The 27,987-nt window shown below is 45.3% G+C and overlaps 1 protein-coding gene across 1 annotated transcript; it reads right to left on the minus strand.

The window, feature by feature from the left end:
* GATM (glycine amidinotransferase) lies at positions 1-27,951 on the minus strand. Its single transcript, XM_081888696.1, has 9 exons — positions 27,799-27,951; positions 19,174-19,398; positions 12,497-12,692; positions 10,866-11,056; positions 8,667-8,804; positions 7,475-7,639; positions 3,588-3,651; positions 3,358-3,474; positions 1-968 (listed from the first exon to the last, which is right to left on the minus strand). The coding sequence occupies exons 1-9, from the start codon at positions 27,865-27,867 to the stop codon at positions 856-858; spliced, it is 1,278 nt and encodes a 425-aa protein (XP_081744822.1). The 5' UTR covers positions 27,868-27,951; the 3' UTR covers positions 1-855.
* Positions 27,952-27,987: the final 36 nt, after the last annotated feature.

A 27,987-nucleotide genomic window follows, 5' to 3' on the forward strand; every position in this document is an offset into this window, starting at 1 on the left:
GATCTTATGTTGCTAACATAAGAACTGAATAGACTGTATCTCCTGATCAATCCGCTGGACTTTAATCTCTCAGAATATGTTATGCTCATATGATAAATTGGTCTATGGAATTACATATTGTGATATGATACGTTGAATTGGTGTTTTTTTGAAATAGAATTTACACAGTTACATACAGCCTGTTACGTCGTGTGTGTCGTTATCAGTATTGTATTCACGTAACAAAAGTTTCAGCAGTGCTTTGTAGATTCAGAGTAAGTCAGATGCACTGAGGTCCTATGGAAATAAGGTCAGCAGCAGGTCACTTCCATAGAATTGTAGAAATGGAAGGGACTGAAACTGCAACCTTGGCAATATCAGCGCCATGCTCTAACCAACAGAGCGTTCTACTGATTTCAGTTGGGACCCAACAGCAACCAACAGTCTGGATCTAAGCAAGAGTAGCAGGAGCCTTTTGAAAATGTAGGCATCTTCTAAAAAGGGAATTTTTTAAAAAAGATAAGTGGATTTAGTGATTTAAGGCTGCAATCCTGTGCATCTGGAAATGAGCCACATCCAGCACAGTGGAGCTTACTTCTGAACAAATATATGCATGAATGGAAAAACAAAATAAACGGAACATACAGGCACATCTTGGGCTTGCCTCTGTGTAATGTGTGAATAGGCTCTTAGGGCACAATGTTCCTGTTACCTCCGTTGGGGTGGGTGGGGAGGTGGGCACTGTCCCAAGTATTGCAGTCCATGCACTCGCACCCTTTTTAAGCAGAAAGATGAAACCGATCTCCTCTTCTTCATTTGCCTACGCCTAGCTCATGCAAACTTAACCGCGTGCAGCTTCACAAAGCTGCACCCTTCCTAATCAAAGTAAGACTTCAGGGTACCACGGCGGCGGATGTCGCAGGTCCAGCAGTGGAAGCCTCCTCCCAAGGAATTGGCATGGCGGATGTTCACTTTGACTGTTGAAATGCCTGCAGGGGAAAAGAAAGCGAAGCAAGACTCTTTGGTGAAGGTTGACTCAGATTTACACACAGGGTTATGAGGAGCTGTGCAAGTATGTCTGGTACCATGGCCAGCTCCTCCTTCATTTACAACACAGGCAGGGGACGCGGGTGGCTCTGTGGTCTAAACCACTGAGCCTCTTGGGCTTGCCGACCGGAAGGTTGGCAGTTCGAATCCCTGTGATGGGATGAGCTCCCGTTGCTCTGTCCCAGCTCCTGCCAACCTAGCAGTTTGAAAGCACACCAGTGCAAGTGGATAAATAGGTAGCGCTGCAGCGGGAAGGTAAACGGCATTTCTGTGCGCTCTAGCTTCCGTCACAGTGTCCTGTTGTGCCAGAAGTGGTTTAGTCATGCTGGCCACATGACTCGGAAAGCTGTCTGTGGACAAACGTCGGTTCCCTTGGCCTGAAAGCGAGATGAGCGCCGCATCCCCATAGTCGTCTTTGACTGGACGTAACCGTCCGGGGTCCTTTACCTTTTTAACCTAGACCCACTGAATTCAATAGTTTATGAACAAATTATTATGACCAGTGTCATAATCCCCCAGTGAATGCAGCAAAATGAGATTGGGAGGAAAGGTGGGGTAGTAATTTCATTAAAAAAATAATTTGTGTCAGAGCTAGGATTGCCCAGAGCAAGGAATTAACTCATTATTGTCAAAAGTAGACATTACATTAGGGGAAGGCATGACCCGGAAAGCTGTCTGTGGACAAACACTGGCTCCCTTGGCCTGAAAGCGAGATGAGCGCCACAACCCCATAGTCGCCTTTACTGGACTTAACCGTCCAGGGGTCCTTTACCTTTTTTATCTTTATAACATAGTGCAGTGTCATAGAGTGTTTGGGGCATATTTCAAGGAGATTTGGGCTTGAACCCCCCTCTCCCAACAGTGGGAATCCCCCTGTGAGGCCATTTTGGCTAAGCTACCCCCAAATGGCTCAGTCAATTTCAGTTCTCTCAAATTTCTTATTTTTCCAGGCTTAAGTCTGGTTTTTCATATCTCTGCATCTTCCCCAGCTGGCATGGCCCAGGGGTGATGGGTTTTGAAGTTCAGCAACATCTGGAGGGTCAAAAGTCCCCCACACCTGCCTTAAGAGTTGCCAGAGAGTAGGGATGGGAAAATTTGTGACCTGATGGTTGGATCCCAACTCCCATAAGCTCCAACCAGCATGAGCAAGGATGGTAGGACCTGCATAGAGGGGTCACAGGTTTTCCTGTTTCTGGCCTAGAGAGGCCCTGGGGCAGAGCCATATTCATCACCTTCTCTGTCATGCGACTGCAGCCCTACCAATTAGCTGCGCCTTTAAGCTTCACTTACACACTACATTAGGGACGTGGGTGGTGCTGTGGGTTAAACCACAGAGCCTAGGACTTGCTTATCATAAGGTCGGCGGTTCGAATCCCCGCGATGGGGTGAGCTCCCGTTGCTCGGTCCCTGCTCCTGCCAACCTAGCAGTTCGAAAGCACGTCAAAGTGCAAGTAGATAAATAGGTACTGCTCCGGCGGGAAGGTAAACAGCGTTTCCATGCGCTTCTCTGGTTCGCCAGAAGCGGCTTAGTCATGCTGGCCACATGACCTAGAAGCTGTACGCCGGTTCCCTCGGCCAATAAAGCAAGATGAGCGCCGCAACCCCAGAGTCGGCCACGACTGGACCTAATGGTCAGGGGTCCCTTTACCTTTACCTTTACATACTACATTGCATGGGATATTTACAATGCGATCAAACCAACAATGCATATTTGCTAGACAGGCACATGATAGGAGCTGAAGCTCATAGAGTTTTCCTGTAAGTTTGCTAGACAGAACTCTTAAGAGCCACTCCCAATGTTCCCTGACAGTGGGAAAGTGTAGCCACATATAATCTCCTCACCTGGCTGGGCAGTTTCTCTTTGCTATTTTGCCTCATTCCAGCAATGTATAATATATGTTAAGTCTGAGCCACACTGACTCCATTTTGAACTAGACCAAAGTATGTATTTGTAACTGGATTACCATTTTAAGCCTGCCTGAACAAAGCTGCTGTTAACTCTGCTGTTCTTCAATGGGGAATACTGAATGAGTAAATGTCATTTTTTTACTTTTTACAAGACTGTTTTACTTTTTTTAAAAAAAAATAAGTGATTATTGTTTTCAGGGGAGAAGAACATAGGAAATACCAGGAAAATCCAGTCTTCCTTAAAGTATCCTGGATTACTTAAATTAAAAGGCCAAAACTAACCTATCTAAGCTTCCCTTTTAAGCTGCAAAGGGATGCATTCTGCTGAACTCACAAGCGTGAGGAAGGAAGGAAGGAAGGATAATATCTAATAAATATAACCTCTCCTGGCAACTATACACATCCCTAAACATTTTGACCCACCGAGACTTTCAAACAGCTTGTGGATTGGAGTTTCGTTGGCATCGACCATCACACGTTTTTCATCCAGCATCAGGACATTCATAGAGAGCCATTTCGAGGACATCCACAGTGGGTGGTCTGGATGCAAATATAAACAGGAAATAATATTTAGCACTCCCATTGGGTGGATGAAGTCTGGGACTTCTGCTTTGCACAACTGGTCTTCAAAATTGGGAATAAGCTAAACATACCATCAGGGATCAGGGGCAATGGAGGGTGAACCACCGTCCAGCCTGCGTTCTTGAAGAGATCGATCTAAAAGAGATAGAGATTCAAATTGGGATTTTTTTTTAAGCATTGTGGGATTTATTCCCAATGCAAACAAGCACCCACAGAAGAGGCTGTGTCTTGCGGGATCACAGAAGGAGAGGAAAGGGTTAAGAATAATAGCAAAAATTAGCGGGAAAATTGGATGATTATAAAAAATATGTTCAAAGATACAATAATAGTTTTGACTCCGTGCTAGCATTCGAGTGATAAAGGAACTAAAAGGAGGTGGGCTACAATTAAGGATTTATTATGTTTTCAGAATGTATTATAAAAATTATATAGAAAGGTTTATTGCTTTGTGTACATTCAAATGTAAGATAAAACATATGCAAAGGGACTTGACAGGAAGTCAAACTTGAAGAAAAGATTTTGGAAGATAAAAGGGGAAAAAATATTTACTTTCATTATTATCATTTTCTGTGCGGGTGTCTGCACATATGTGTGTTGTTGTATGCAATGTTTGGGAGAAAATAAGACGGTAACAAATAACAAACTAATTATCGATGTATGTAATTTTTATTTCTTAATTATATTTAGTGGTAGTATGGCTGTATTGTTTTTTGTAACATAAAACCATTCAATAAAAATTATTATTTAATTTTTTTTTTTTAAAAAAAGAGTTGGAAGGGACTCCATTGATAATCTAGTAGTCCAGCTCGTTACAATTCAGGAATGTGCACCCATATAGGGATCAAACCCATGGCCTTGCCTCCTACAATCCTTATTATGATTGCCATTGCTGCTCTTGGCATTTGCATGTTACAATGCATGCATGCTAAAATGAAAATAGGCACTCTGCATCAAATCTAGTTTGGCCCCAAGGTCTTTATGGGAAAATGTAGTATTGTTTGCAGAAGTTGCATTGCTTAGTTTTCATCACAAGAGGGCTCTCTACTTGCACATCAAAGAAAGACACCGAGCATCCTTTTTTTCATGGCAGTTCATTCCATTTTCAATCTTTCCCCTAAGTTCCACATTATATCTGAGCTTTCACACATCGTAAAAGCCTCTTCTGTAACTATAGTGAAATATAGTTCAAGTTTAGCAGTCAAGTCCATGTTATTTGCTTCCAGAAAAGAATCCATTTGCAAATAATATGGAAGCGAGTGCTACTATACAGCACAATAGCTCCAGAGGTGGCTTTTACATTGTGTGAAAGCTGAAAAATAATGTGGAAATTATCAGCTAGGGAATCATTTTGTGAAAATGGAATAAACTGCTGTGTGAATGCAATCTCAGTCTGGAGCTAAATGTATTGTGCTGACACTGGTGTCTAATATTTTCCAATTGCTCAAATATTCTTAAAATGTTTACAGTCCAATGGGATCTAGTTTCAATATATTATATTTCACATGCAATGACATTGTACTTTGTACTTCGCAACTGACATGCAATCAGTGCAGGCCTAGACATGCAGACCTCTAAAAATTTAGACAGGGAGAGTCAAAATTTTAAAACCACCCCAAAATCCAGTCATGTTACCTTACTCCCATCTTTACTAAGGAAGGTTGCCATAGAAGCCATGACTGTTTAAAGCGGTATTGTACTGCTTTAAATTATAGTGCAGATAGCACCCTAGAAAACACTTGACATCCTCCTTTGGCCACCCACTGCAAATGAAGATCAAGAGCTATCCTGGATCAGACCCAATGTCCATCTTCTCCACTATTCTCCTTCCCACAGAGACCCGTCAGATGATTCTAGCACCCCCACCGGACAAGATATTTTAAAAGAGGGCAACACACTAATTTCTTCTCCTCTAGCACTCATGCCAGCTTTTGTAGGCCATTCCTCTCATGTAGATAAACACATTCTCCATATGCTACACGCAGGCCCAGATTTAGGTCTGATGAGGCCCTAAGCTACTGAAGGTAATGGGGCCCTTTATATGTCTAGCTGTCCTTTGTCAACAACAAATTGCTGCTGTTTTTTTCAGTTGAATATATGCTACATGGTAATTTATGGACCTAATAGGTATCTAAAGCCATTTGTACATAACAAAATATGTATTTTATCAAAGCAATTGTTGAATTGAAATACAATTAAGAAGAAGTATATTGATAGTGAAATACAATTAAGAAGAAGTATATTAATAGTGAAATAATTATTAAGCTCTAAATTAAAACAATATTTTATTCATAACAAACTTAATAATGCAAACACATTGGCATTTGGCAATAACAAAAGTTAATTTAGAAACACAGTTTACAAAGATTCATAATCTAGTCTCTAGAAACTTGCTATAACATGAAATAATAATAGCAAACCAGTGATATTTTAGGGAGCAGGCTAGCAGGCGGAGCCCATTAATTACATCATAGGAGCCTACACAACACAAAACACTGTTGCTGCATGTAGGTTTTATTTTATTTGTTTTTTATCTTTTATTTTGGAAATGTATATCCAGCTTTCTTTTCCTTTATTTTTTTTGGGGGGGGGCTCAAGAGAGTGGGGCCCTAAGCTATAGCTTGTTTAGCTTATACGTAAATCCGGCACCCTAACCCTAACCCACACAAATTTAAGAGCTGTAAAAAGGAACCACAACCTTTGCACGCAATTGCCCAAGGTCAGCTGCAAAAACAAGGGCTTAAATAATGTTTGGCTTAGTTAACAATTGCTGATGAGAAACCTAGCGACTTGTTTAAAGGGTTCAGAAAAGTCTGGGCTTGTGAGCTTCCCAAAAGCACCTGTGGGCCTACACTGGTCTAGACTGGCCGTTGGGTCTGTTTAAACAGGGCTCTCCCATTCTCCTGGCAGGACTCTACCACTTTAAGAATGGAGGTGTGTGAACAGGATGTTTGAATATTCTCCCGCATCAAACTCCCTGCACATAATCAGCTAGCACCTCAGGGAGGAGGCCTAGAAGTACACCAGAAATTGCTCCCTCAGGAAACAGTAATGGCTACCAATTTGGATGGCTTCAAAAGAGGGTTAGACAAATTCATGGAGGAGAAAGCTATCAAGGGCTACGATCCACAAAGGCTATGTTCTGCCTCCATGGTCAGAGGATGTGATGCTTCTGAATACCAGTTGCTGGAAGCTGCCGAGGGGGAGGGTGCTCTTGTGCTTGGGGGTCCTGCTTTCCCATGGGTTGACCCCTGTGAGAAAAAGATACTGGACTAGATTACTGCCGTGCAATATACATAGGGCTGCCTCTGAAGATTGTTCGGAAACTTCAGCTGGTGCAGAATTCAGCAGCCAGGTGGCTCACCGGACCGGCAAGACGGTTTCAGCATATTACACCAATCCTGGTCCGACTGCACTGGCTACCAATTAGTTTCCGGGCCCAATTCAAAGTGCTGGCTTTGAACTATAAAGCCTTAAATGTCTCAGGACCGCAATACCTCAAGGACCGCCTCTTTCCATATGAGCCTACCTGGAGCCTGAGATCATCTTCTGAGGCCCTTCTTCGTGTGCCTCCTCCTTAAGAGGTCCAGAGGGTGGCAACACAAAAACAGGGCCTTCTCCGCAGTGGCTCCCCATCTGTGGAATGCTCTCCCAAGGAAATTCGCCTGGCGCCTTCATTAGACACCTTTAGGCACCAGGCAAAAACGTTCCTTTTTAACCAGGACTTGATTGACATCCTATGCCCTTTTAAAATGGGCAGGGGCGTTATTGGGTTGCTGTTTTTATTTTGAGGTTTTATATTTTGATTTCGTTCTGTGAACCGCCCCGAGACCCCCGGGTATAGGGCAATATATAAATTCAATAAATAATAATAATAATAGCAATAATAGATGAGTCTTTGGCCAGATCTTACAGGGCTGCTCTTATATATTTGCCCCCAGTTTGTCTGAAGATCCCTTACCTCATTGCACGGACGATCTGGGTTGGAAAGCACAAGACCCGGTCCAATGATGTTGAATGTGGCATCGATGTGCATGGGATTGGGGTCTTTGAAAGAGATGGTGTGCACTCTGTATTCTGGCGCAAGGTGTCTCCGCATCCACTCAATACCCATGTAGTTAGTAACCTTGAGAGCAAGATTTAGACTTTTAGTTGTTTCAGAAGAAATATCTGCAACAACAGTAAGCCATATATCAGGCCCATCCAACGCCCAAGAGACTGCAATCTACTCCCAGTATTAAAAAAAATGGCAGTGATCTACCTGATCTATCCATTGTCATTGAGGATTGACCAGAGTTGTTGAACTTTTTGGGGGGAAGAATTGACAAGAGCTGTTGAGCTTTTTTAAAGGGAGAATGAAATAAATCACTCATCTAAACTCCGCCGCTAATAAACGCACGCTGCATTAACTCTGATCATCGTATTCCCAAAGTGCAAAACTCCGCCAACTTGACACAATGGAGGGACAGAGAGAAGCAGATATTTAAATTGAACATCAATAGAGCATTGTGGGGGGGGTGTATTCTTAATTGTCTGCACTGGCGTAGCGTGTGGGGTGCAGGGGGGGCCGGCCGCACCGGGCGCAAAATCTGGGGGTTAGGGGGCGCAAATCCACGGGTTAGGAGGCACAAATTACTTGCCTTGCCCCGGGTGCTGAGAACCCACGCTACGCCACTGATTGTCTGCATAGGCATAGCGGAATAGAAAAGTTTTCAGCAGGCTTTTCAAAGTCGGCATAAAAGTTCGTACTAACCAACAAATAAATCTAACTAAAAAACGAATAATGGATGTAAAATTTTGTTGTTGGTCTACGTAGAAATGGCAAAGCTGACAGTGAAATTAAGAGATCAAAATGGTGAACTTTTCATAGAAGAATGGACTATTTTAAAAAATACTATAGCCAAATGAAATTGAAGGCAGGATTCTAGCTAAAAGCAGAGAAAGAAAAAATGATAAAATAATTGCAACAGAGAAACTTGTATAATAGATAAAGATATAATGCAGTAGAGACGGTCTGAATAAAAAGACTGCAGAAATGAGAGTGGGAAGTCAATTTATGAAACAATGTAACTATTTGATAAGAAGATTATGGTGCAAATGTTTGAAAAAAATATAAAAAAATATACTGCAAAAAAAGGAACCAATCTGCTCACCTGACTTCTTTGCACAAAGATGTCTCTTCCGGCTCGTATGAAATCTGCAGCGTCAAAGCACGGCTCGAATTCAGTTGTGACAAATTTGCCCTGCGCAGCCAGCTTGTGCCTGTCTTCCACAGTGCGAATGGGGTAATCCTGGTTTCAGAAAGACAAAACATACACAGGCCTTTGCTAGGACTGTTCCCACTACTCGGGGCAATCACATGGCGCCATTTCTCAACCTCTGATCTGCCTAAGCCAAGCTTCCTCAAACTCGGCCCTCCAGATGTTTTGGGCCTACAACTCCCATGATCCCTAGCTAGCAGGATCAGTGGTCAGGGATGATGGGAATTGTAGTCTCAAAACATCTGGAAGGCTGAGGTTGAGGAAGCCTGGCCTAAGCTTTTCCAAGGCTGATAGTTCTAGCAGGGAGGGTTGCCAAAGCAGACATGCTGTGGCCAAACGCTGAGTTCTGGGGTGAGGAACATGGATCGTCCTGCAGATATTATTGTTGGCATTGAGCTCCCATCAGCCCCTGCCAACTGTTAGGATTTTTATCTATCCAAGCGAGTGGTACTATGATTTGTATACATCATGTGAGTGTCTGAGCATGAGAAAGTAAGTCTGTGTTATCTCTTCCTTCTGAGTACAGTGGTACCTCGGGTTAAGTACTTAATTCGTTCCGGAGGTCCGTACTTAACCTGAAACCTGAAGCACCACTTTAGCTAATGGGGGCCTCCTGTTGCCGCCGCGCCACCGGAGCACGATTTCTGTTCTTATCCTGAAGCAAAATTCTTAACCTGAAGCACTATTTCTGGGTTAGCGGAGTCTGTAACCTGAAGCGTATGTAACCTGAAGCATATGTAACCTAAGGTACCACTGTACTATTGGAAGTTGGTTTTAATTCGGTGTATGTTGCAGTTCTGTATAGTGGTACCTCGGGTTACATATGCTTCAGGTTACAGGCGCTTCAGGTGACAGACTCCACTAACCCAGAAATAGTACCTCGGGTTAAGAACTTTGCTTCAGGATGAGAACAGAAATCGTGCTCCGGCAGAATGGCGCCAGCGGGAGGCCCCATTAGCTAAAGTGGTGCTTCAGGTTAAGAACAGTTTCAGGTTAAGAACGGAACTCCGGAACAAATTAAGTACTTAACATGAGGTACCACTGTACTGGTGTTCAGAGAGCACAGATGTACTGATGGAGTCTCTGTATATAAAAGGTAAAGGGACCCCTGACCATTAGGTCCAGTCTCTGGGGTTGTGGCGCTCATCTCGCTTTACTGGCCAAGGGAGCCGGCGTACACTTTCCAGGTCATGTGGCCAGCATGACTAAGCCACTTCTGGTGAACCAGAGCAGTGCACGGAAATGCCGTTTTTACCTTCTACTTGCACTTTCACTTGCTTTTGAACAGCTAGGTTGGCAGGAGCAGGGACTGAGCAACGGGAGCTCACCCCGTTGCGGGGATTCAAACCACCGACCTTCTGATCAGCAAGTCCTAGGCTCTGTGGTTTAACCCACAGCGCCATGTGCCTCCCTCTGTATATAAGACTGTAAATAAAGTAGTTTTAGAACTACAATTGAGTCTTTCTTCTGCTATGATATACCAGAAGACTGGTGTGCTCTTTTGGGGAGAGAAGAGTCACTTGTTACCAGCCACTCTGGACTGAGGAAGATTTATAGCCAGAGAGAGCCACTGGGGAATGCTCCGGAGACCTGGGGAAGTTTGCAGCCTTCCCAGGGCGTTTTCCCAACACCAGCATGGCCAATCAATGGTCAAGGATGATGGGAGTTGTACTCCAATAACACCAGGAAGGTACCCTTGCTCCTGCCACCATAGTTGCTTCCTTGAAAGCCAAAAGGATAATAATAGGTAAAGGTAAAGGGACCCCTGACCATTAGGTCCAGTTGTGACCGACTCTGGGGTTGCAGCGCTCATCTCGCTTTATTAGGCAAGGGAGCCGGAGTACAGCTTCCGGGTCATGTGGCCAGCATGACTGACGAACCAGAGCAGTGCACGGAAACGCCATTTACCTTCTCGCCGGAGTGGTACCTATTTATCTACTTGCACTTTGACATGCTTTTGAACTGCTAGATTGGCAGGATCAGGGACCGAACAACAGGAACTCACCCCGTTGCGGGGATTTGAACTGCCGACCTTCTGATCGGAAAGTCCTAGGCTCTGTGGTTTAACCCACAGCGCCACCCGTGTAATACCTGGTCATAAAGTTCATCCGCCATGGTGGGCTTTGGTGCTGTGGTCCATTTTGATCCGCGGCGGAAGTACTCTTTGATGATGGGCCGGTACGCTCTGTATTCAAAGAAACGGGCGCGCCAAGCCATCGGCGCTTCGATGATCTCGTTCCCAATGACCAGCAAAATGTCTCGTGGCATAGCTGCGTACATCCCTACCAAAAAAACAAAGTGTTTGATCTGGGGATCCAATCAACAGCGGCACAAATCCTGCACACTGGATCCCAGTCAAGGTTCGATTTTGCTCGGTAGCAACCCAGGGGAAGAGGGAGTGATGTTTCCACACATCAAGCAAAACAACAAAGAAACCACAGGCTACTGAACATAACCAAAACAAATCAACACGATTCCCAGCTTCGGTTTGCCAAAATGTGTTATGACCCAACCTTCTTTTGGGGACATGGCTGCGTTTCTGCCACTCTAACCAGAGTGCCAAGCCTTTATCAAAAAGCAGCAAAACGGTGTGCTCAAGTTCAAGCAGTTTGTATGGGGCAGACAAACATTTCAGTGCGTCATCCATTTTAATCCATCATGGCTGCTCCGCTGTGTGCCTAAAGCGCATCACAACTGCATAACAGTGATGTGTATGTGGGCCTAGCAAGATCTAGATCAGGGGCTGACAACCTAAGGCCCATGGGCCACAAGTAGCCTACAGGGGTCGTTTTACCGGCCCACAAGCTGCCCCCAAACCAGCCACCCACTCGGCGAGTCCCCACGTGCTGCGCTAAACTGAAGTAGTGCAGTGTGGGGACTCGTGAGTGGCGCCAGAAATTGCGTCTGCGCAGACACAGATGATGAAAATCGTGGACACACACATTCACACGCACCCGCAATCTGGCCCATGGAGGCAAGGTAAGTGTTATGTACTGAGTTGAATAGGATCCAGAATGCAGCAGCCTGATTGGTCCTAGAACAATAGGATCCAGAATGCAGCAGTCTGATTGGTCCACAGGAGCCACCCAATCCAGCTCCAGGTGCAACCTGATTGGCCTACAGGAGAATCCCAGAATTAGCCAATCACATGGGGTCCATTGTGTAAATAATGTATATAAAGCAGACATTCTGGGGGAACTTCCATTCTTCCTCACCACTATGAGCTGAATAAAGAGCATGAAATCCACTCTCGACTCTGAGTATATTTCAGTAAGCCTTGCCAACCCCTGATCTAGATTAACAGAAGGGACTGTACTGTTTTACTGTAAACAACATGCATCGCCTGTGAAACTATAGATAGCAATACACTAAATTGCTTAACAGTAGGCTCCTGTTGTCCTTTATGAATTGTCACGAGGACTTTTAAGGTTTTTTTTGTGCTTTTTTAAAAAGGAAACAAATCTCATCAATAACGAATAAACAATACTTTATAAACTAATGAGAAGACGGAGACATGGTTCACATCCACAATGTACATTTTAAGCACGTTTTAAGCAGTCATGGCTTCCTCCGGAGAATACTGCAGCTTTCCCATCACAGAGCTACAATTCCCGGCACCCTTAAACTACATTTCCCAGGATTCCCATGGGCTTTACATGTACGGCTTGGATGTGGGCATGCTCTAAATCGATTCTACACATTCCAAGTCACTGAGCAATTACCGGTGGACTCAAAGTCAGGCGTTTTATATTTGGTCGACCAGTCTAGTGGCTCTGGCCTTCTCACAATCACTCCTTCCATTTTCAGAATATTGCACATCTCTTCAATTTCAGCGATTGCTTTCTTGACATGATCCTGGGGGAAACTCTGGCCTCCATACTTCTGATAGAACCCCCAGTACTTCTCGTACGTATTCGCCTGGTAATCAATAAAGAAAAAGCAGAGAAAAAGCAGACATGAACCAGCAGCATATTAACATTGCAAAGATCACCGTATTCATCTGCTAACAGTTAAAAAACAGTATGTCAATCTCATAGGACTTGTATTTTCAGGTGATTGCATTTTCTGTAATTCTAAGTTTTTAAAACTATTTTTGAATAGTATTACATCTGCTCAACAACCACAGCTAATTTTTCCCCTTCCCACTCTTATTTCAAAGCGATTTTTGTCTTTGTATCAGAAAGGCACCTGGATAATTTGGTTGCCAATAAATATTGCTGCAAACATTTCTGAGATCATGGTCTTTCCAATGAGTGGCTCTTGTCTAGGTTTGTTAATTGCCTTACTTTAAATGTTGTGAGGATCCTATGCCCTTTTGAAATGTGCTTTTGGGGGGGGGGGCTATTGGATTGTTGTTTTTATTTTGTATTTTGTGGTTTTATATTTGGATTTTATTCTGTGAACCGCTCTGAGACCTCCGGGTAGAGGGCGGTAAATAAATTCAAATACAGTGGTACCTCAAGTTAAGAACTTAATTTGTTCCGGAGGTCCATTCTTAACCTGAAACTGTTCTTAACCTGAGGTACCACTTTAGCTAATGGGGCCTCCTGCTGCTGCTGCACCGCCACCGCACAATTTCTGTTCTCATCCTGAAGCAAAGTTCTTAACCCGAGGTACTATTTCTGGGTTAGCGGAGTCTGTAACCTGAAGCGTATGTAACCTGAAGCATCTGTAACCCGAGGTACCACTATAATAATAATAATAATAATAATAATAATAATAATAATAATAATAATAATAATGTATTTTAAATTGTCATAACCAAGCCATGTGAGGGTAATAAATTAAAATTATTGCTATTCACATGGCACCTCAATCACATGGCACCACTGCAACTGCAAGCAGGAGAAATTCCACTGAGATAAACAAGAGCGATTGCCGGACAGTTTTCCATAGTAGTTAGAGTCCTGGCCTTAGACTAGAAAGACCTGAGTTCAAATCCCCACTCAGCACAAAGTTAACTGGGCAACCTTGTGTCAGCCTCCCCCCATTATTTATATGCCGCCCATCTGACTGGGCTGCCCCAGCAACTCTGGGCTTCTTCTAGCAAAATATAAAAACACAAGGAACATTATTACATTGGCAATTTCTACTCCTGTTTCCATCAAAATTGTTCAACATCCCTAGTTAAGACTTGTAGAAATTGTGTGGAGTGACTGCCATTAAGTCAGCTGCCTGAGGAAAGGGGTGCCTGACCCGAACGTCTGAGAGCCAGTGTGGTGTAGTGGTTAAGAGCGGTGGACTCATTATCTGGTGAACCGGGTTCGCGTCTCCGCTCCTCCACATGCAGCTTTTTATTTTATTCCGTTTGTATTTATTGTGATGTTTTAGTTATGTTTCTTCCCTCCCTAGGGGAATTGATGCAGTGCATGTTTGTAACTGATTTGTTTCGTGCATTATGATTGTCCAGTGTGGTGTAGTGGTTAAGAGCGGTAGTCTCGTAATCTGGGGAACCGGGTTCGCTTCCCCGCTCCTCCACCTGCAGCTGCTGGGTGACCTTGGGCCAGTCACACTTCTCTGAAGTCTCTCAGCCTCACTCACCTCACAGAGTGTTTGTTGTGGGGGAGGAAGGGAAAGGAGAAGGTTAGCCGCTTTGAGACTCCTTAGGGTAGTGATAAAGCGGGATATCAAATCCAAACTCCTTCTTCTTCTTTTTTGAGCCTGCTTTCTTCCTCCTCCCTCCAGTTCATTTTTCCTCACATGTCATGACTTTTTAGACAGTGAGCCTCAAGTCAGAAAGCACCTTAGTACTTGATTTATGTAAGCTGCTCTGACGGTCATTTTTCCTTCAAAGGCAGGGTATAAAATGCCTGAAATAAACTTCCAGTTTCAGGGACGCGGCAGCGAGAAGTACCAATACAATACATCTGTCACCTTCCTCTTATGTACATGCAGAAAAAAACCCATAAGCTAGTACAGTGGTACCTCAGATTAAGTACTTAATTTGTTCCAGAGGTCTGTTCTTAACCTGAAACTGTTCTTAACCTGAAGCACCACTTTAGCTAATGGGGCCTCCTGCTGCTGCCGCGCCGCCAGAGCACGTTTTCTGTTCTCATCCTGCAGCAAAGTTCTTAACCCGAGGTACTATTTCTGGGTTAGCGGAGTCTGTAACCTGAAGCGTATGTAACCCGAGGTACCACTGTAGTGGAATGAGTGTTGTAGCCAGCCGCCTTCCACAGAATGCAAGCCAAGCTTTGCACATATGCAATTCATTATATGTGAATGCCACGTATTAAGTATTTGAAGAAGTGAATGTGGCTTTTAAAAAATAAATAAATACTGCCCCCCTCCTCGGCTGCTAAAAATAGAGGTCAGCAGAGCAGTGAGCTCAGCCAACAGAGAACATCTGTGACTGTATTTAAGTTTCAGTAGGGAAATGTTAAGAAGGCCTTTAGACAGCTAGAAGATGAATTGCTGCAGTGGCGGCCAAATGTACAGTACACAACCCGAGATTTTCTGCCAGCAGGACTCAGTCCTGGAGACTCAGAAATGGCCTGGAATGAAACCTGTAACATAAGCACGACCTTCAGAGACTGCCAGCTCAGCAACTCGGAACCTACATGTCAAAGCGCTCATTGCAGGCTGTGACAAATGCACTTTAAAAAAATAATAAAAAGACCCTTTTAAAAATAAAATACAGTGGTACCTCGGGTTACATACGCTTCGGGTTACAGACTCTGCTAACCCAGAAATAGTGCTTCAGGTTAAGAACTTTGCTTCAGGATGAGAACAGAAATCGTGCTCCGGCGGTGCGGGCAGCAGCAGGAGGCCCCATTAGCTAAAGTGGTGCTTGAGGTTAAGAACAGTTTCAGGTTAAGTACGGACCTCCGGAACGAATTAAGTACTTAACTCGAGGTACCACTGTATATAAAAGCAGTTCCCTCTCAACTCTGTTGGGAAACTGTGTCGTAAACTTCCCTTGGTGTCATTCCAGGGGCCTGGAGAGTCTTATCAGAAGCCACACAAGTACGAGATTATAGGGGTCTGCTTGGAAACACCGTTTCCTGATATTTATGTAGTGCTCTCAATGGACACAGCATTTCACAGAGTATGGTGATACCACAACCCCTTCACAAAAAGATCCCTGCTGCCCCTATGAGGCTTACAATTTAAATTACGATTTAAGAGGATCGACCATACCTAAGTGGCAGAGTATGGTATATACTGTATAAAGGTAAAGGACCCCGGATGGTTAAGTCCAGGCAAAGGCGACTATGGGGCTGTGGCGCTCATCTCGCTTTCAGGCCGAGGGAGCCGGCATTTGTCCACAGACAGTTTTCCGGGTCATGTGGCCAGCAGGACTAAACCGCTTCTGGCACAACGGGACACCGTGATGGAAGCCAGAGCACATGGAAATGCTATTTACCTTCCTGCCGCAATGGTACCTTTTGATCTACTTGCACTGGCATGCTTTCAAACTACTAGGTTGGTAGGAGCTGGGACAGAGGAACAGAAGCTCTCTCCATCGCGGGGATTCGAACCGCTGACCTTTTTGGCAGGCCCAAGAGGCTCAGTGGTTTAGACCACAGTGCATATATAGACACACACACAACAAACATACACACGCATACCTTTTTATATATGTGCCATATATAAATGAATTATTACTACTATTAATACTGATCATACTACAAATACCGCTTGCCGTAACATTATGTGAAACATTTTGAATGTCTTCAAGTTCCTATAGAAATGCTATGATTATGATGGTGATGATTACTAAGGCTACTGTCAAATGCATACTCTGTTTGTTTTCATCATGTTCACAACAGATTTAAACCCTCTATCAGCTACATGCAATTAAAATGCATATTAGTGTCTCTGTCATGGGCATTTGTTCATATTTGACAATCAGTGCTAAGAACTGATCTTCCATTATCAGTCTATCAAATCAGCCTTGCTAAAGAGAGCATTTTCCTCTGCTAAAACACATACAGCCATGCTAATCCCACCCACACGGAGGACTTTCCTTCTACTGAGTTTCCTAAAAGAGGTGCATGCTAATAAACGAAGGACTGAAGCATGACTAAAACTTCATTCTGAACAGGAAATGCTGTTGCACTTCTTGGATCCATGGATCCAAGAAAATATTTAGGGGCATCTGTTTCCATTTTAAATTGTGCCACCCTAGGGTTGCCAGACGGGACGCGGGTGGCACTGTGGGTTAAACCACAGAGCCTAGGACTTGCTGATCAGAAGGTCAGCGCTTTGAATCCCCGCGGCGGGGTGAGCTCCTGTTGCTCAGTCCCTGCTCCTGCCAACCTAGCAGTTCGAAAGCACATCAAAGTGCAAGTAGATAAATAGGTACTGCTCTGGCGGGAAGGTAAACGGCGTTTCCGTGCGCTGCTCTGGTTCGCCAGAAGCGGCTTAGTCATGCTGGCCACATGACCCAGAAGTTGTACGCTGGCTCCCTCGGCCAATAAAGCGAGATGAGTGCCACAACCCCAGAGTCGGCCACGACTGGAGCTAATGGTCAGGGGTCCCTTTACCTTTGTATGGCAACCCTATGCAACCCCCCAAAAAATTGACCTGTGAAGCAGCTCCGTCTCTTAGAGGTTTCTTGCTTCACTTGCTAAACTGCATCGCTTCCATGTGCCGACACAACTGTCAAGCCACTCAAATATTATCAGTGTATTTACTTCTCTACCTGCAGGCGATAGTGTTCTTTGCAGCCAGATTAATCTGGCAGCATGCAAATGTCAAACAAGATCTGGAAAACTAATGCTGGCCTGACAGCACAGCTGAATGAATGTTGACTCTAAAGTAATTCTCATTGTGCTCAGTAATCCTTCCTCCTTAGCAAGCGTGTTTAGGGTTTGCTTTCCAAATAAACTGTGAAAGTAAGTGCAGAAGCATGATATAATAAAATTAATATGGGCTTGTCAACCAGAGCCCGAGTGCCAGATCTGATGGCCCCAAGGGTGTCTTTTTAAAAAAAAATCCTGACAAAGTTTTCACTGCCCGTCCCTGGTTTGACTCAAAAGCAGTTTTCCATGTTTCCTCCGCGTGTCAGCTAATGGAAATTGCACTCCGAAATATCTGAAGGATACCAGCTTGATGAAGGCTGCTCTTACTACTGCAGGCTGCTGACTACTACAGACACTGAGCACTTAGGAGAGATTTTGTGGGGTGAAATAAAGTTTCAACCCCACACTTTTACAACTGCTGCATAGAGTAGGTAGCCCAACCCCCGGGTCCACTACAAGAATACAGTGGTACCCTGGGTTAAGTACTTAATTCGTTCCGGAGGTTCGTTCTTAACCTGAAACTGTTCTTAACCTGAAGCGCCGCTTTAGCTAATGGGGCCTCCTGCTGCCACCGCACCGCCGGAGCACGACTTCTGTTCTCATCCTGAAGCAAAGTTCTTAACCCGAGGTACTATTTCTGGGTTAGCGGAGTATGTAACCTGAAGCGTATGTAACCTGAGGTACCACTGTACAGAACTTGGCCACCCTTTACTTACAGGGTTATCCGGAGGTTTAGAGTATGTTGCCAACAATATGCTGATGACACAAATCTCTATTTCTGCTTTACATCTGCAGGCGTGGCAGTGGAGGTGCTGGACAGGTGTCTTGCCTCAGAAATGGAAACGAGAGCCAACAAACTGAAGCTCGATCCAGATAAGACGGAGACCCTGCGAGTGGCAGTTCCCCAGACTGGATGACTGGGAGATTGCCAGCTCTTGATGGCGTTACACTCCCTCTGAAGGAGCGGGTATGCAGCTTGGGGGTACTTCTGAATCCCTTACTGTCACTTGAGGCTCAGGTGGCCTCAGTGGCGCTGAGTACCTTCTATTAGCTTTGGCTGGTGGCGCAGCTGCACCCCTACTATATCTGCAAAGGGATAGCCTAACCGCTGTTGTTTATGCTCTGGGTTAGATTACCGCAACGTGTTATACATAGGGCTGCCTCTGAAGACTGTTCAGAAACTTCAGCTGGTGCAGACATTGGCAGCCAAGCTGCTCACCGGGGCAAAACAGTTTTACAGTCAGTATTACACTGACTAAACCAGCTGCCAATTAGTTTCCAGGCCCAATTCAAAGTGCTGGTTTTGACCTATAAAGCCTTAAACAACTCAGGACTCTATGAATGATACACAGGCTTCTACTCTAGATGCAGACTGTCTGTCTGAGCCTGCAATTCCCTCCTTGCAAGAGCTACGAAATTGGAAGCAAGCCATTTTTTTTCTTGCAATAACTTTTATTTACAAGTTGATTGGGGATAGCAGGCAGGGACGCAGACAGAAAGAATCCCGCAATTGCTATTAAAAGTCTTCGGTACTCATAACAAAACAGACATTGTAAAAGCCTGTTATTGCAAAACCTCTCCAGCGTTTGCAAAAGTGGGAAGCTGCAAAGAGCATACATAAAGTCTTGCGACGCAGACAGCAAATGGTTTACCTTGACCTCCACAGAGAAAGGAGGAACGCAGGCATTTTCGGCTCTCCCCACAATGACTTCCTCCAGTGGGTCCCATTCGTTGTATGAGCAAACAGGGCAATCTTCGGGGACAGGGTCAGGGGCCTTGTTATTTTCATCAGCAACAGCACAGGTCGCCTGGGAGGCTGCAGCTGCGTGGGTGCTCTGGAAAGTTCGCTGCACCCATCCTGTGAAGACGCGTCCAAGCTTTAATGAAAAAACAAAAAGTGGGGCGGAGATCACTTCATTAATTTAGATTGTTTAAACATCATTCTGCCAAGCGAAGAGCCAAGGGGCTAGTCCTCATGATCTCAACAGTTCAGTGGTACCTCAGGTTAATACTTAATTCATTCCGGAGGTCCGTTCTTAACCTGAAGCACCACTTTAGCGAATGGGGCCTCCCGCTGCTGCCGTGCTGCCAGAGCACGATTTCTGTTCTCATCCTAAAGCAAAGTTCTTAGCCCAAGGTACTATTTCTGGGTTAGCGGAGTCTGTAACCTGAAGCATATGTAACCTGAGGTACCACTGTACACACACACACATCCAAGAAGCTCCATCCTCACAGTGGCCAAGACAACAATTCTCTTCTAGGGAAGAAAGGTTCTACATTTCATTTGCCTCGAGTATTTGAATGGCAAGATTCTTTTTTTTTTTAAAGGAAATTTTAGCGCCTCACCCACTTGCAAGCAGATTCATGCATGACCTGTGCAAATGAACTCCTCGTGTGTGAGATTGTTTGCACCAGCAATGTGCAGAATCGTGATTTCTTAGCCCTTCATGCTAATTGCACAAAAATTGGAAGACTAATGCTGAACAGCGCAATTTATTTTCCTGTGCTTGAAGAGAGCTCTCAAACCTCAAAAGCACAAAGACCCAGTTCAGGAAACCCAGCTCAGGAAAAAGGAACGAGCTCAAGCACTGCTGCCTTTTTGTGCTCATAAAAAGTCCCCAAGAGACTTTTTATTTTTCTGAAAATGCTGTAAATGAAATCAGGTGCAGGCACAAAAGTGTACACAAGTCCCGTCCCCAACACCCCAGACCAGAAGCATGGGGCCTGATTTGGGTTTGCTTTGGGGCCCGCAAACCCTCTCAGCAGCTCCATAGGAGGGGCTGTGTTGCATGCAAGATCTGTGCAGCATCTATTTGCAGAGGGAGAGTAAACGCTAAGCGCTCGAGGAAGGGGAGCAACTGTGCCGACTGCCCCATATCACCAGAAAACATTTGGTGGAGCGGGGCCAGCAGCTGGCGCTTCACGAACAGCAAGCAGTAAGAATTTCAGCACCGGGAGTGAGCAGTCAACAAAAGCTGCTACTGTAAACGTATCCAAGCCAGGACATGACACAACACAACACACCTCACTGGGGAGAGGGATCTTTACCAAAGATGCTCTGCTACAGAGCCACGGCTCTCCCCATACTTCCAACATACGCTCCAACATTTCTCGATGAAAATAGGGACGTCCTATTTCGTTATTATTATTATTATTATTATTATTATTATTATTATTATTATTATTATTATTATTATTTTACTCTTTTTACCCCACCCATCTGACAGGGCTGCCCCAGACACTCTGGGCAGCTTCCAACATATATAAAAACATAACTAAACATTTTAAAACTTCCCTATACAGGGCTGTCTTCAGATTCTATGGAGTTGGATAACTCATTTCTCTGATGAAAATAGGGATGTCCTAAGGAAAAGTGGGACATTCCGGCATCAAATCAGAAATCTGTAAATCTGGGACTATCCCTGGATATTTGAGACTGTCCCTGGAAAAGAGGGACACCATGATGATGATGATGATAATAATAATAATAATAATAATAATAATAATAATAATAATAATTTATTTATTATTTATACCCCGCCCATTTGGCTGGGTTTCCCCAGCCACTCTGGAGGATCTGTTCCAATTAACTTGAGACATGCAGGAAATTGTCTGGCACAATCTCCCCTGACGTTTATTTAGCAATGCTGGACTGGTCTGGAACTCATTTTGCTGCATGAGGACTGGAGCGATGGTGGTCTTGCACTGCTCTTCATCCAGGCTGCTTCACCTTGTCTCATTTAGGAACGGGTGGAGAAACTCTTGCAGCCCATGGGCCAAGGTCTATTCTGGGCAACCTTCTGTGTGCCACATGTCAGCAGTGGAAGGAGGCAATAGTGATTTTAAAAACATAAATAATACCTTTTGTATGAGGCTGGTTTCTAGGCACACTCATGCATCGCTCTGGTCACAGCTCAAGGACACATTCCAGCCAGGCAAAATCACTCAAGCAGGTTGCAAAGTTTGGAATTCACCAAGTGCATTTTGCACCTGGTTTTTGGCCACTTGCAACCAAGTGAAAATGCCGGGGGGAGGGGGCAGAATGCCGCCTAACGGCCCAGGGGCCAGATCTGGCCCAATCGCCTTCTCAATCCGGCCCACAGACAGTCCAGGACTCAGTGTGTTTTTACATGAGTAGAATGTGTGCTCTTATTTAAAGTGCATCTCTGGGTTATTTGTGGGGCATAGGAATTCGTTCATTATTTTTTTTCAAAATACAGTCCAATGCCCCTCCCCAAGGTTTGAGGGACAGTGGGCCGGCCCCCTGCTGAAAAAATTTGCGGACCCCTGGCCTAACGTCTCCATCATCTGGAGGTACGTGCCTGGGAATAATAATAATAATAATAATAATAATAATAATAATAATAATAATAATAATAATTTATACCCCACCCATCTGGCTGGGTTTCCCCAGCCACTCTGGGTGGCTTCCAACAAAAGATTAAAAATACCTCAGTCATTAAAAGCTTCCCTTGACTGTTTTCACACACATCAGCAACACATCCTGCAGAATTTTCCACCCATTATATTTCATCTGCACAATGAGAATAAATTTCAGGAACCAAAAAGTCACATTGAAAAATATGACTTTTGAGCCGTCTGGCCCAGAAATGGCAACTAGGCGTTCCATTTTGGCAACACTAACCCTGGTTTAAGGAGCCATTTGGTGCCTAGATTATATATCTGAGTTACTAACACTGCCTGTGTAGAGTGTAGGGTGCAGCTGGGAAGGGCCAGATAGGAGGCTTGGAGGGCCACATTGCAGGGGCTTAGCTTCCTACCCAGAATGTAGAATATAAGGGAGAGATGATTGGCTCCAGCTCTCCAGTGCCTGTGTACACAGTGGAAGGCACTTTTCTGAAGCATGGGGCATCTACCTCCATGCAAGGCACAACATATAGGGATATACGCTTGGCTTGCTCCCCTCCCCCCAAAAACCAAAAACTGCTCTGGCATAACTGGATCAGGCTTGAGGGCAATTTCTCCCTGCTCTGCAAAGCTGAGCATTCCAAGCCACTAAAAAGAAGCTGGTTGCAGTTGTTCCACACCAGCTGTTGGGAAAGGCTAGACAGCGAAGCTGCGGATGAGCAAATATGCCCTATCCTGTTGCAGACTGTTAATGATCAACATTCCCCGACCCAATATGGGAGGAGTATGCATGCCTGCTGGCTCAGCAAAAGAGAGGGAAGGGCGGGAGCGAAATAACCCTTCCCTACGTGAGGCGTGGGATGCAGGTGGCGCTATGGGTTAAACCACAGAGCCTAGGACTTGCTGATCAGGCTGTTCGAATCCCCACGACGTGGTGAGCTCCCGTTGCTCGGTCCCTGCTCCTGCCAACCTAGCAGTTCGAAAGAATGTCAAAGTGCAAGTACATAAATTGGTAGCCCTCCGGCGGGAAGGTAAACGGCGTTTCTGTGCACTGCTCTGGTTTGCCAGAAGTGGCTTTGTCATGCTGGCCACATGACCCGGAAGCTGTATGCTGGCTCCCTCGGCCAATAAAGTGAGATGAGCGCTGCAACCCCAGAGTCGGCCACAACTGGACCTAATAGTCAGGGGTCCCTTTACCCTTTACGTGAGGCATGCTGGCAGATGCAAAGGGGAGCCACACAATTGCCGCCGCCCCGCCCAAGACAGGTCAGATCTTGGCTCTAACACAAGGAGACATCAGTGGCATCTACAGTAAGTAAGGTAAAGGGTAAAGGGACCCCTGACAATTAGGTCCAGTCGTGGCCATTTACCTTTACCAGAGCAGTACCTATTTATCTACTTGCACTTTGACATGCTTTCGAACTGCTAGGTTGGCAGGAGCAGGGACTGAGCAGTGGGAGCTCACCCCATCGCGGGGATTTGAACCGCTACAGTAAGTAGCCTGCCACAAATCCGGGCTTTGGGTGTAAGGGCTAAAGCAATCCTAAGAGTGTATCTGCTTGGAGATAAATGGGCAGAGTCCTCTCCCTGGGCCAGAGAAAGGATCCTATAAATAAATAATTTTTTAAAGAAGTGCACACACCAGATGTGGCCAATATGCTAGCTGTAATTGTACTTTAAGGAACATACGCACTCTGCTAGATCATACCAACATCCTCTCTGGTCTTGCATTCTGCAGCCAGCCAGGCATTAGGAGGGATGCGGGTGGCGCTGTGGTCTAAACCACTGAGCCTCTTGGGCTTGCCAATCGGAAGGTCGGCGGTTTGAATCCCCGAGATGGGGTGAGCTCCTGTTGCTGTGTCCCAGCTCCTGCCAACCTAGCAGTTTGAAAGCATGCCAGTTCAAGTAGATAAATAGGTGCCACTGCAGTGGGTAGGTAAATGGCGTTTCCATGTGCTCTGGTTTCCATCACGGTGTTCCGTTGTGCCAGAAGCAGTTTAGTCCTGCTGGCCACATGACCTGGAAAGCTTTTTGTGGACAAATGCCGGCTCCCTCAGCTTGAAAGCAAGATGAGCGCCGCAACCCCATAGTCGCCTTTGACTGGGCTTTTTAGGAGGGGCTGCAGCCCAGTGCAAGTAGCATCTCCGTGGCATGCAGACGATTCCAGGTTCATTCCTGAGGATCTCCAGGTAGGGCTGGGAGAGAAACCAGTCTGGAATGCTGGAAGGATGCTATTAGTCAGTGTAGATAATACTGAGCAAGATGGATAAGCGGCTCAGTATAAGGCAGCAGGACAGGAGCACAACAGTGGCCTCCCTAAATGTAGTAAAGGTAAAGGGACACCTGACCTTTACATTAGCTTCAGGCTGACTCTGGGGTTGCGGAGCTCATCTCACTTTATTGGCCAAGGGAGCCAGAGTACAGCTTCCGGGTCATGTGACCAGCATAACTAAGCCGCTTCTGGTGAACCAGAGCAGCGCACGGAAACACCGTTTACCTTCCCACCGGAGTGGTACCTATTTATCTACTTGCACTTTGATGTGCTTTCAAACTGCTAGGTTGGCAGGAGCTGGGACCAAGCAATGGGAGCTCACCCTGTTGCAGGGATTTGAACTGCCGACCTTCTGATCGGCAAGTCCTAGGCTCTGTGGTTTAACCCACAGCGCCACCCGTTCCAGCAAGTGGTATTCAGATGCATATCACCTCTGCTTACCGCAGGAAATACATAGCCAGCTTCACAACTAGCAGACATGGACAGATTGGGGCAAGAGTTGTGTTGACAGCTGTCAACACAACTGCTATGTGTCAATCTGAGAAGAATGGCGCACCTTGAACTTTGACACCTCCCTGGTAAGACAAGTCATGTTGGAGGCGAACTTCTTACCTGGCTGAGAAAGAATGCTCTGAGAGAGTCCACAATGCTAAAGTGCACATTCCTGGACTTGAAGTTAAGTCCTGTTGACAAGGCAGCACCTTCCTTAACTCGCTCACAACAGATTACAGTGGTACCTCAGGTTAAGTACTTAATTCGTTCTGGAGGTCTGTACTTAACCTGAAACTATTCTTAACCTGAAACACCACTTTAGCTAATGGGGCCTCCTGCTGCTGCCACACCACCGGAGCATGATTTCTGTTCTCATCCTGAAGCAAAGTTCTTAACCTGAAGCACTATTTCTGGGTTAGCGGAGTCTGTAACCTGAAGCGTATGTAGCCTGAAGCATATGTAACCTGAAGCATACGTAACCCGAGGTACCACTGTACAGTGGTACCTTGGTTCTCGAACTTAATCCGTTCTGGGAGTCCGTTTGACTCCTGAAACCATTCAAAAACCAAGATGCAGCTTCCGATTGGCTGCAGGAGCTTCCTGCACTCAAGCGGAAACGGAGTTGGATGTCGGGCTTCCGAAAAATGTTCGCAAACTGGAACACTTCCGGGTTTGCGGTGTTCGGGAGTCGATTTGTTCGACAACTAAGCCGTTTGGGAACCAAAGGTACACACAAAGGCGCAGAAAATATATTACCCTACAGGTTGCTAAATTCCTAACAGCCGTCCTCTTGTACAAGAGACGGAATGGAATGTTAGCTGATTATTGATAGTTATAAGAATTTTCTATAATGACATCAGATATTGATTTTAATGTAGTGCCTAAAAATTGTTAATCTTAATCTTAATCTTTTCTTATGAATGGCTAATATCTGCCCTTGTGAGTTGTGAATTGTGTTATATTATTTGTGGTTTGTACGAGTCTGCTGTTTTATTTGATTTTTTTGGGGGGGGTTGTTTTGTTTTTATTGTGTGTGTTTCATGATGGGCGTAAAGCCGAATAAAACATTTTGACTTTGGCGCAGAAAGAGACAGTTGAGCATGTTCACATCACGTACCTACTGGGCATTCTTAGTCAAATCAGATTTACAAAATAACACCCATCATTGCTTTGCTTATTTGAAAAAATCCATACCTGCCTTTCCACTAACTGTGCCCAAAGCAGCTTTACCAAGATGGCCACCTGTCATGTATGTTCTAGTTGAGATTCCTGCTCTGCAAAGGGTTGGACTAGATGACATTTGGGGTCGCTTCCAGCTCTAAGGGACGCGGGTGGCGCTGTGGGTTAAACCACAGAGCCTAGGACGTGCCAATCAGAAGGTTGGCGGTTTGAATCCCCACGACGGGGTGAGCTCCTGTTGCTCAGTCCCTGCTCCTGCCAACCTAGCAGTTTGAAAGCACATCAAAGTGCAAGTAGATAAATAGGTACTGCTCTGGCGGGAAGGTAAACGGCGTTTCCGTGTGCTGCTCTGGTTCGCCAGAAGCGGCTTAGTCATGCTGGCCACATGACCCCGGAAGCTGTACGCTGGCTCCCTCGGCCAATAAAGCGAGATGAGCGCCGCAACCCCAGAGTTTGTCATGACTGGACCTAATGGTCAGGGGCCCCTTTACCTTTACCTTTACCAGCTCTACAATTCTATGATTTTACATGACAAGACAGGGGCCTAGGAAGCAACAGAGGAACACAGGAAGCTGTCAGGCCATTGGGTTCGCCTTGTCTATGTTGATTGGCAGTAGCCAATCAAGGGTTTCAAACAAGATTCTCTCCCAGCTCTTCCTGGAGATACCAGGAAGTGAATCTGTGTGCAAAGCAGATTCTGCACCACTGAGTTGCATTATTTTGCAAAAGTGGCATACCAGATGCTGTTCAGCTAGTACCGAACCCCGTGTCCAATCAGCCACTTTAAAACACACCTGCAGCCCCTCTGTGTCTCTCACCTGCCCTGCATATGCCATTCGGATATATACACAACTCCACAGAATATGAAGCTCCAACTCTTGCAATTATGATTATTGCAAGGATTTGCAGTGTGAGCAGAGACTGGCTTGGTTAAGGTTAGCGCAATGTGATCATCAGCTCAAGAAGAAGAAATTACCTTCGCAAGCTGTTTTTTTCTTTTATGCACACATAAGCATCAGGTTAAAATATATATATTTTATACCCTACAAAGGGCCAGAGATGAGTCAATTAATAGCTGGAAGCAATTTGGACAATGGGATGGGGGAGGGGAAGAGTTTCAAGTGAATTTGGATTTGGTTCCCAAACTTGTAAGCAATATTTTAATTTAAACCATTCACACACACACACCCCAAATTATGGAATGTTGGAGAAGTTGAGTTATGGAAATAGTTCTATAAAAATGGAAGCATTTCCCTTATTTTTTTAAGGCATTTAAACCTGCAAGTTAAATATATTGTCTTAAAAAATTCATATTCAGCAAGGGTAGCTCTCCAATGCAAATTTCAAAAGCAAGAATGTGCTTGCGTTGGAAATTCCAAACATCCAATCCTGACTTTTTGCCAGATTCCACTTTTCTCTCAAGACACGCACACTCCTTCCAGTCCCTAGAAAGAGGAATTAAGAGAAGCTGTTAATCATAGCCCGGCCCCTTTCCGAAAAGGAGAAGATAAGAGCGTCTCCAAGCCTCAGCGAAGTCACGCTCTTACTCCGTAAGCCCTGCTCTGATGTCCAAGCAGCGTCCAGCGGCAAGCGAATTGCACTCTGCACATGCACAGATTCACTTCCCTCCAATCATGTCCTTCTTCCTCCCAAATTAAGTTCTGGTTTAAAATACTGTTTAGCCTAGAAAGTAGTCGAATGTTAATTTTTAAAAACCGTCCCAAGGGAGAGAAACCTTTTCATTGCAAATTCTAGCATGTTTTCATGGCGCAAAGTGAGACGGGGTTGCTTTTAAAGAAAAGAATATTTAAAAATATACTTTTGTTAAAGTTGCACCCATATATATAAGGCGCACGGCCTCGATCCTTGGAGAACTGTTCTTTCTTCCCCTTGCCCAGAGCGAGCCATCCGAGCGCCCAGGTCATTCTGGGTTTAGGATCGCGCGCACCGGGGTCTCCGCACCTACCCTGGACCCGATGTAATGCACGGCTTCGGCTCCCCGGCTCCCTCCTCGCAAGCACCGGACGCGCAGCATCCCTCTCTCTCGGCGGCTCTGGCGACAGGAATGATCCCTCTCTCGTCCCCTCCGGGGAACACACAGCAAGCCTAGCCTAAACTAGCAGCGAGAAGCGAGAGGCAGTGGGGCGGCCGCGAC

Source organism: Podarcis melisellensis, assembly GCF_964234715.1.
Source record: "Podarcis melisellensis genome assembly, chromosome: 14".
NCBI classification, from domain to species: Eukaryota; Metazoa; Chordata; class Lepidosauria; order Squamata; family Lacertidae; genus Podarcis; species Podarcis melisellensis.

Excerpts from the sequence above, each read along its gene's own strand:
- GATM (XM_081888696.1), bottom strand. The coding sequence starts at position 27,867 with ATGCTGCGCGTCCGGTGCTTGCGAGGAGGGAGCCGGGGAGCCGAAGCC. Across the intron at positions 8,805-10,865 it reads CGGATGAACTTTATGACCAG|GATTACCCCATTCGCACTGT; the intron begins GTATTACACGGG and ends TTCTGAAACCAG. Across the intron at positions 3,475-3,587 it reads ATTGCCCCTGATCCCTGATG|ACCACCCACTGTGGATGTCC; the intron begins GTATGTTTAGCT and ends ATTTGCATCCAG.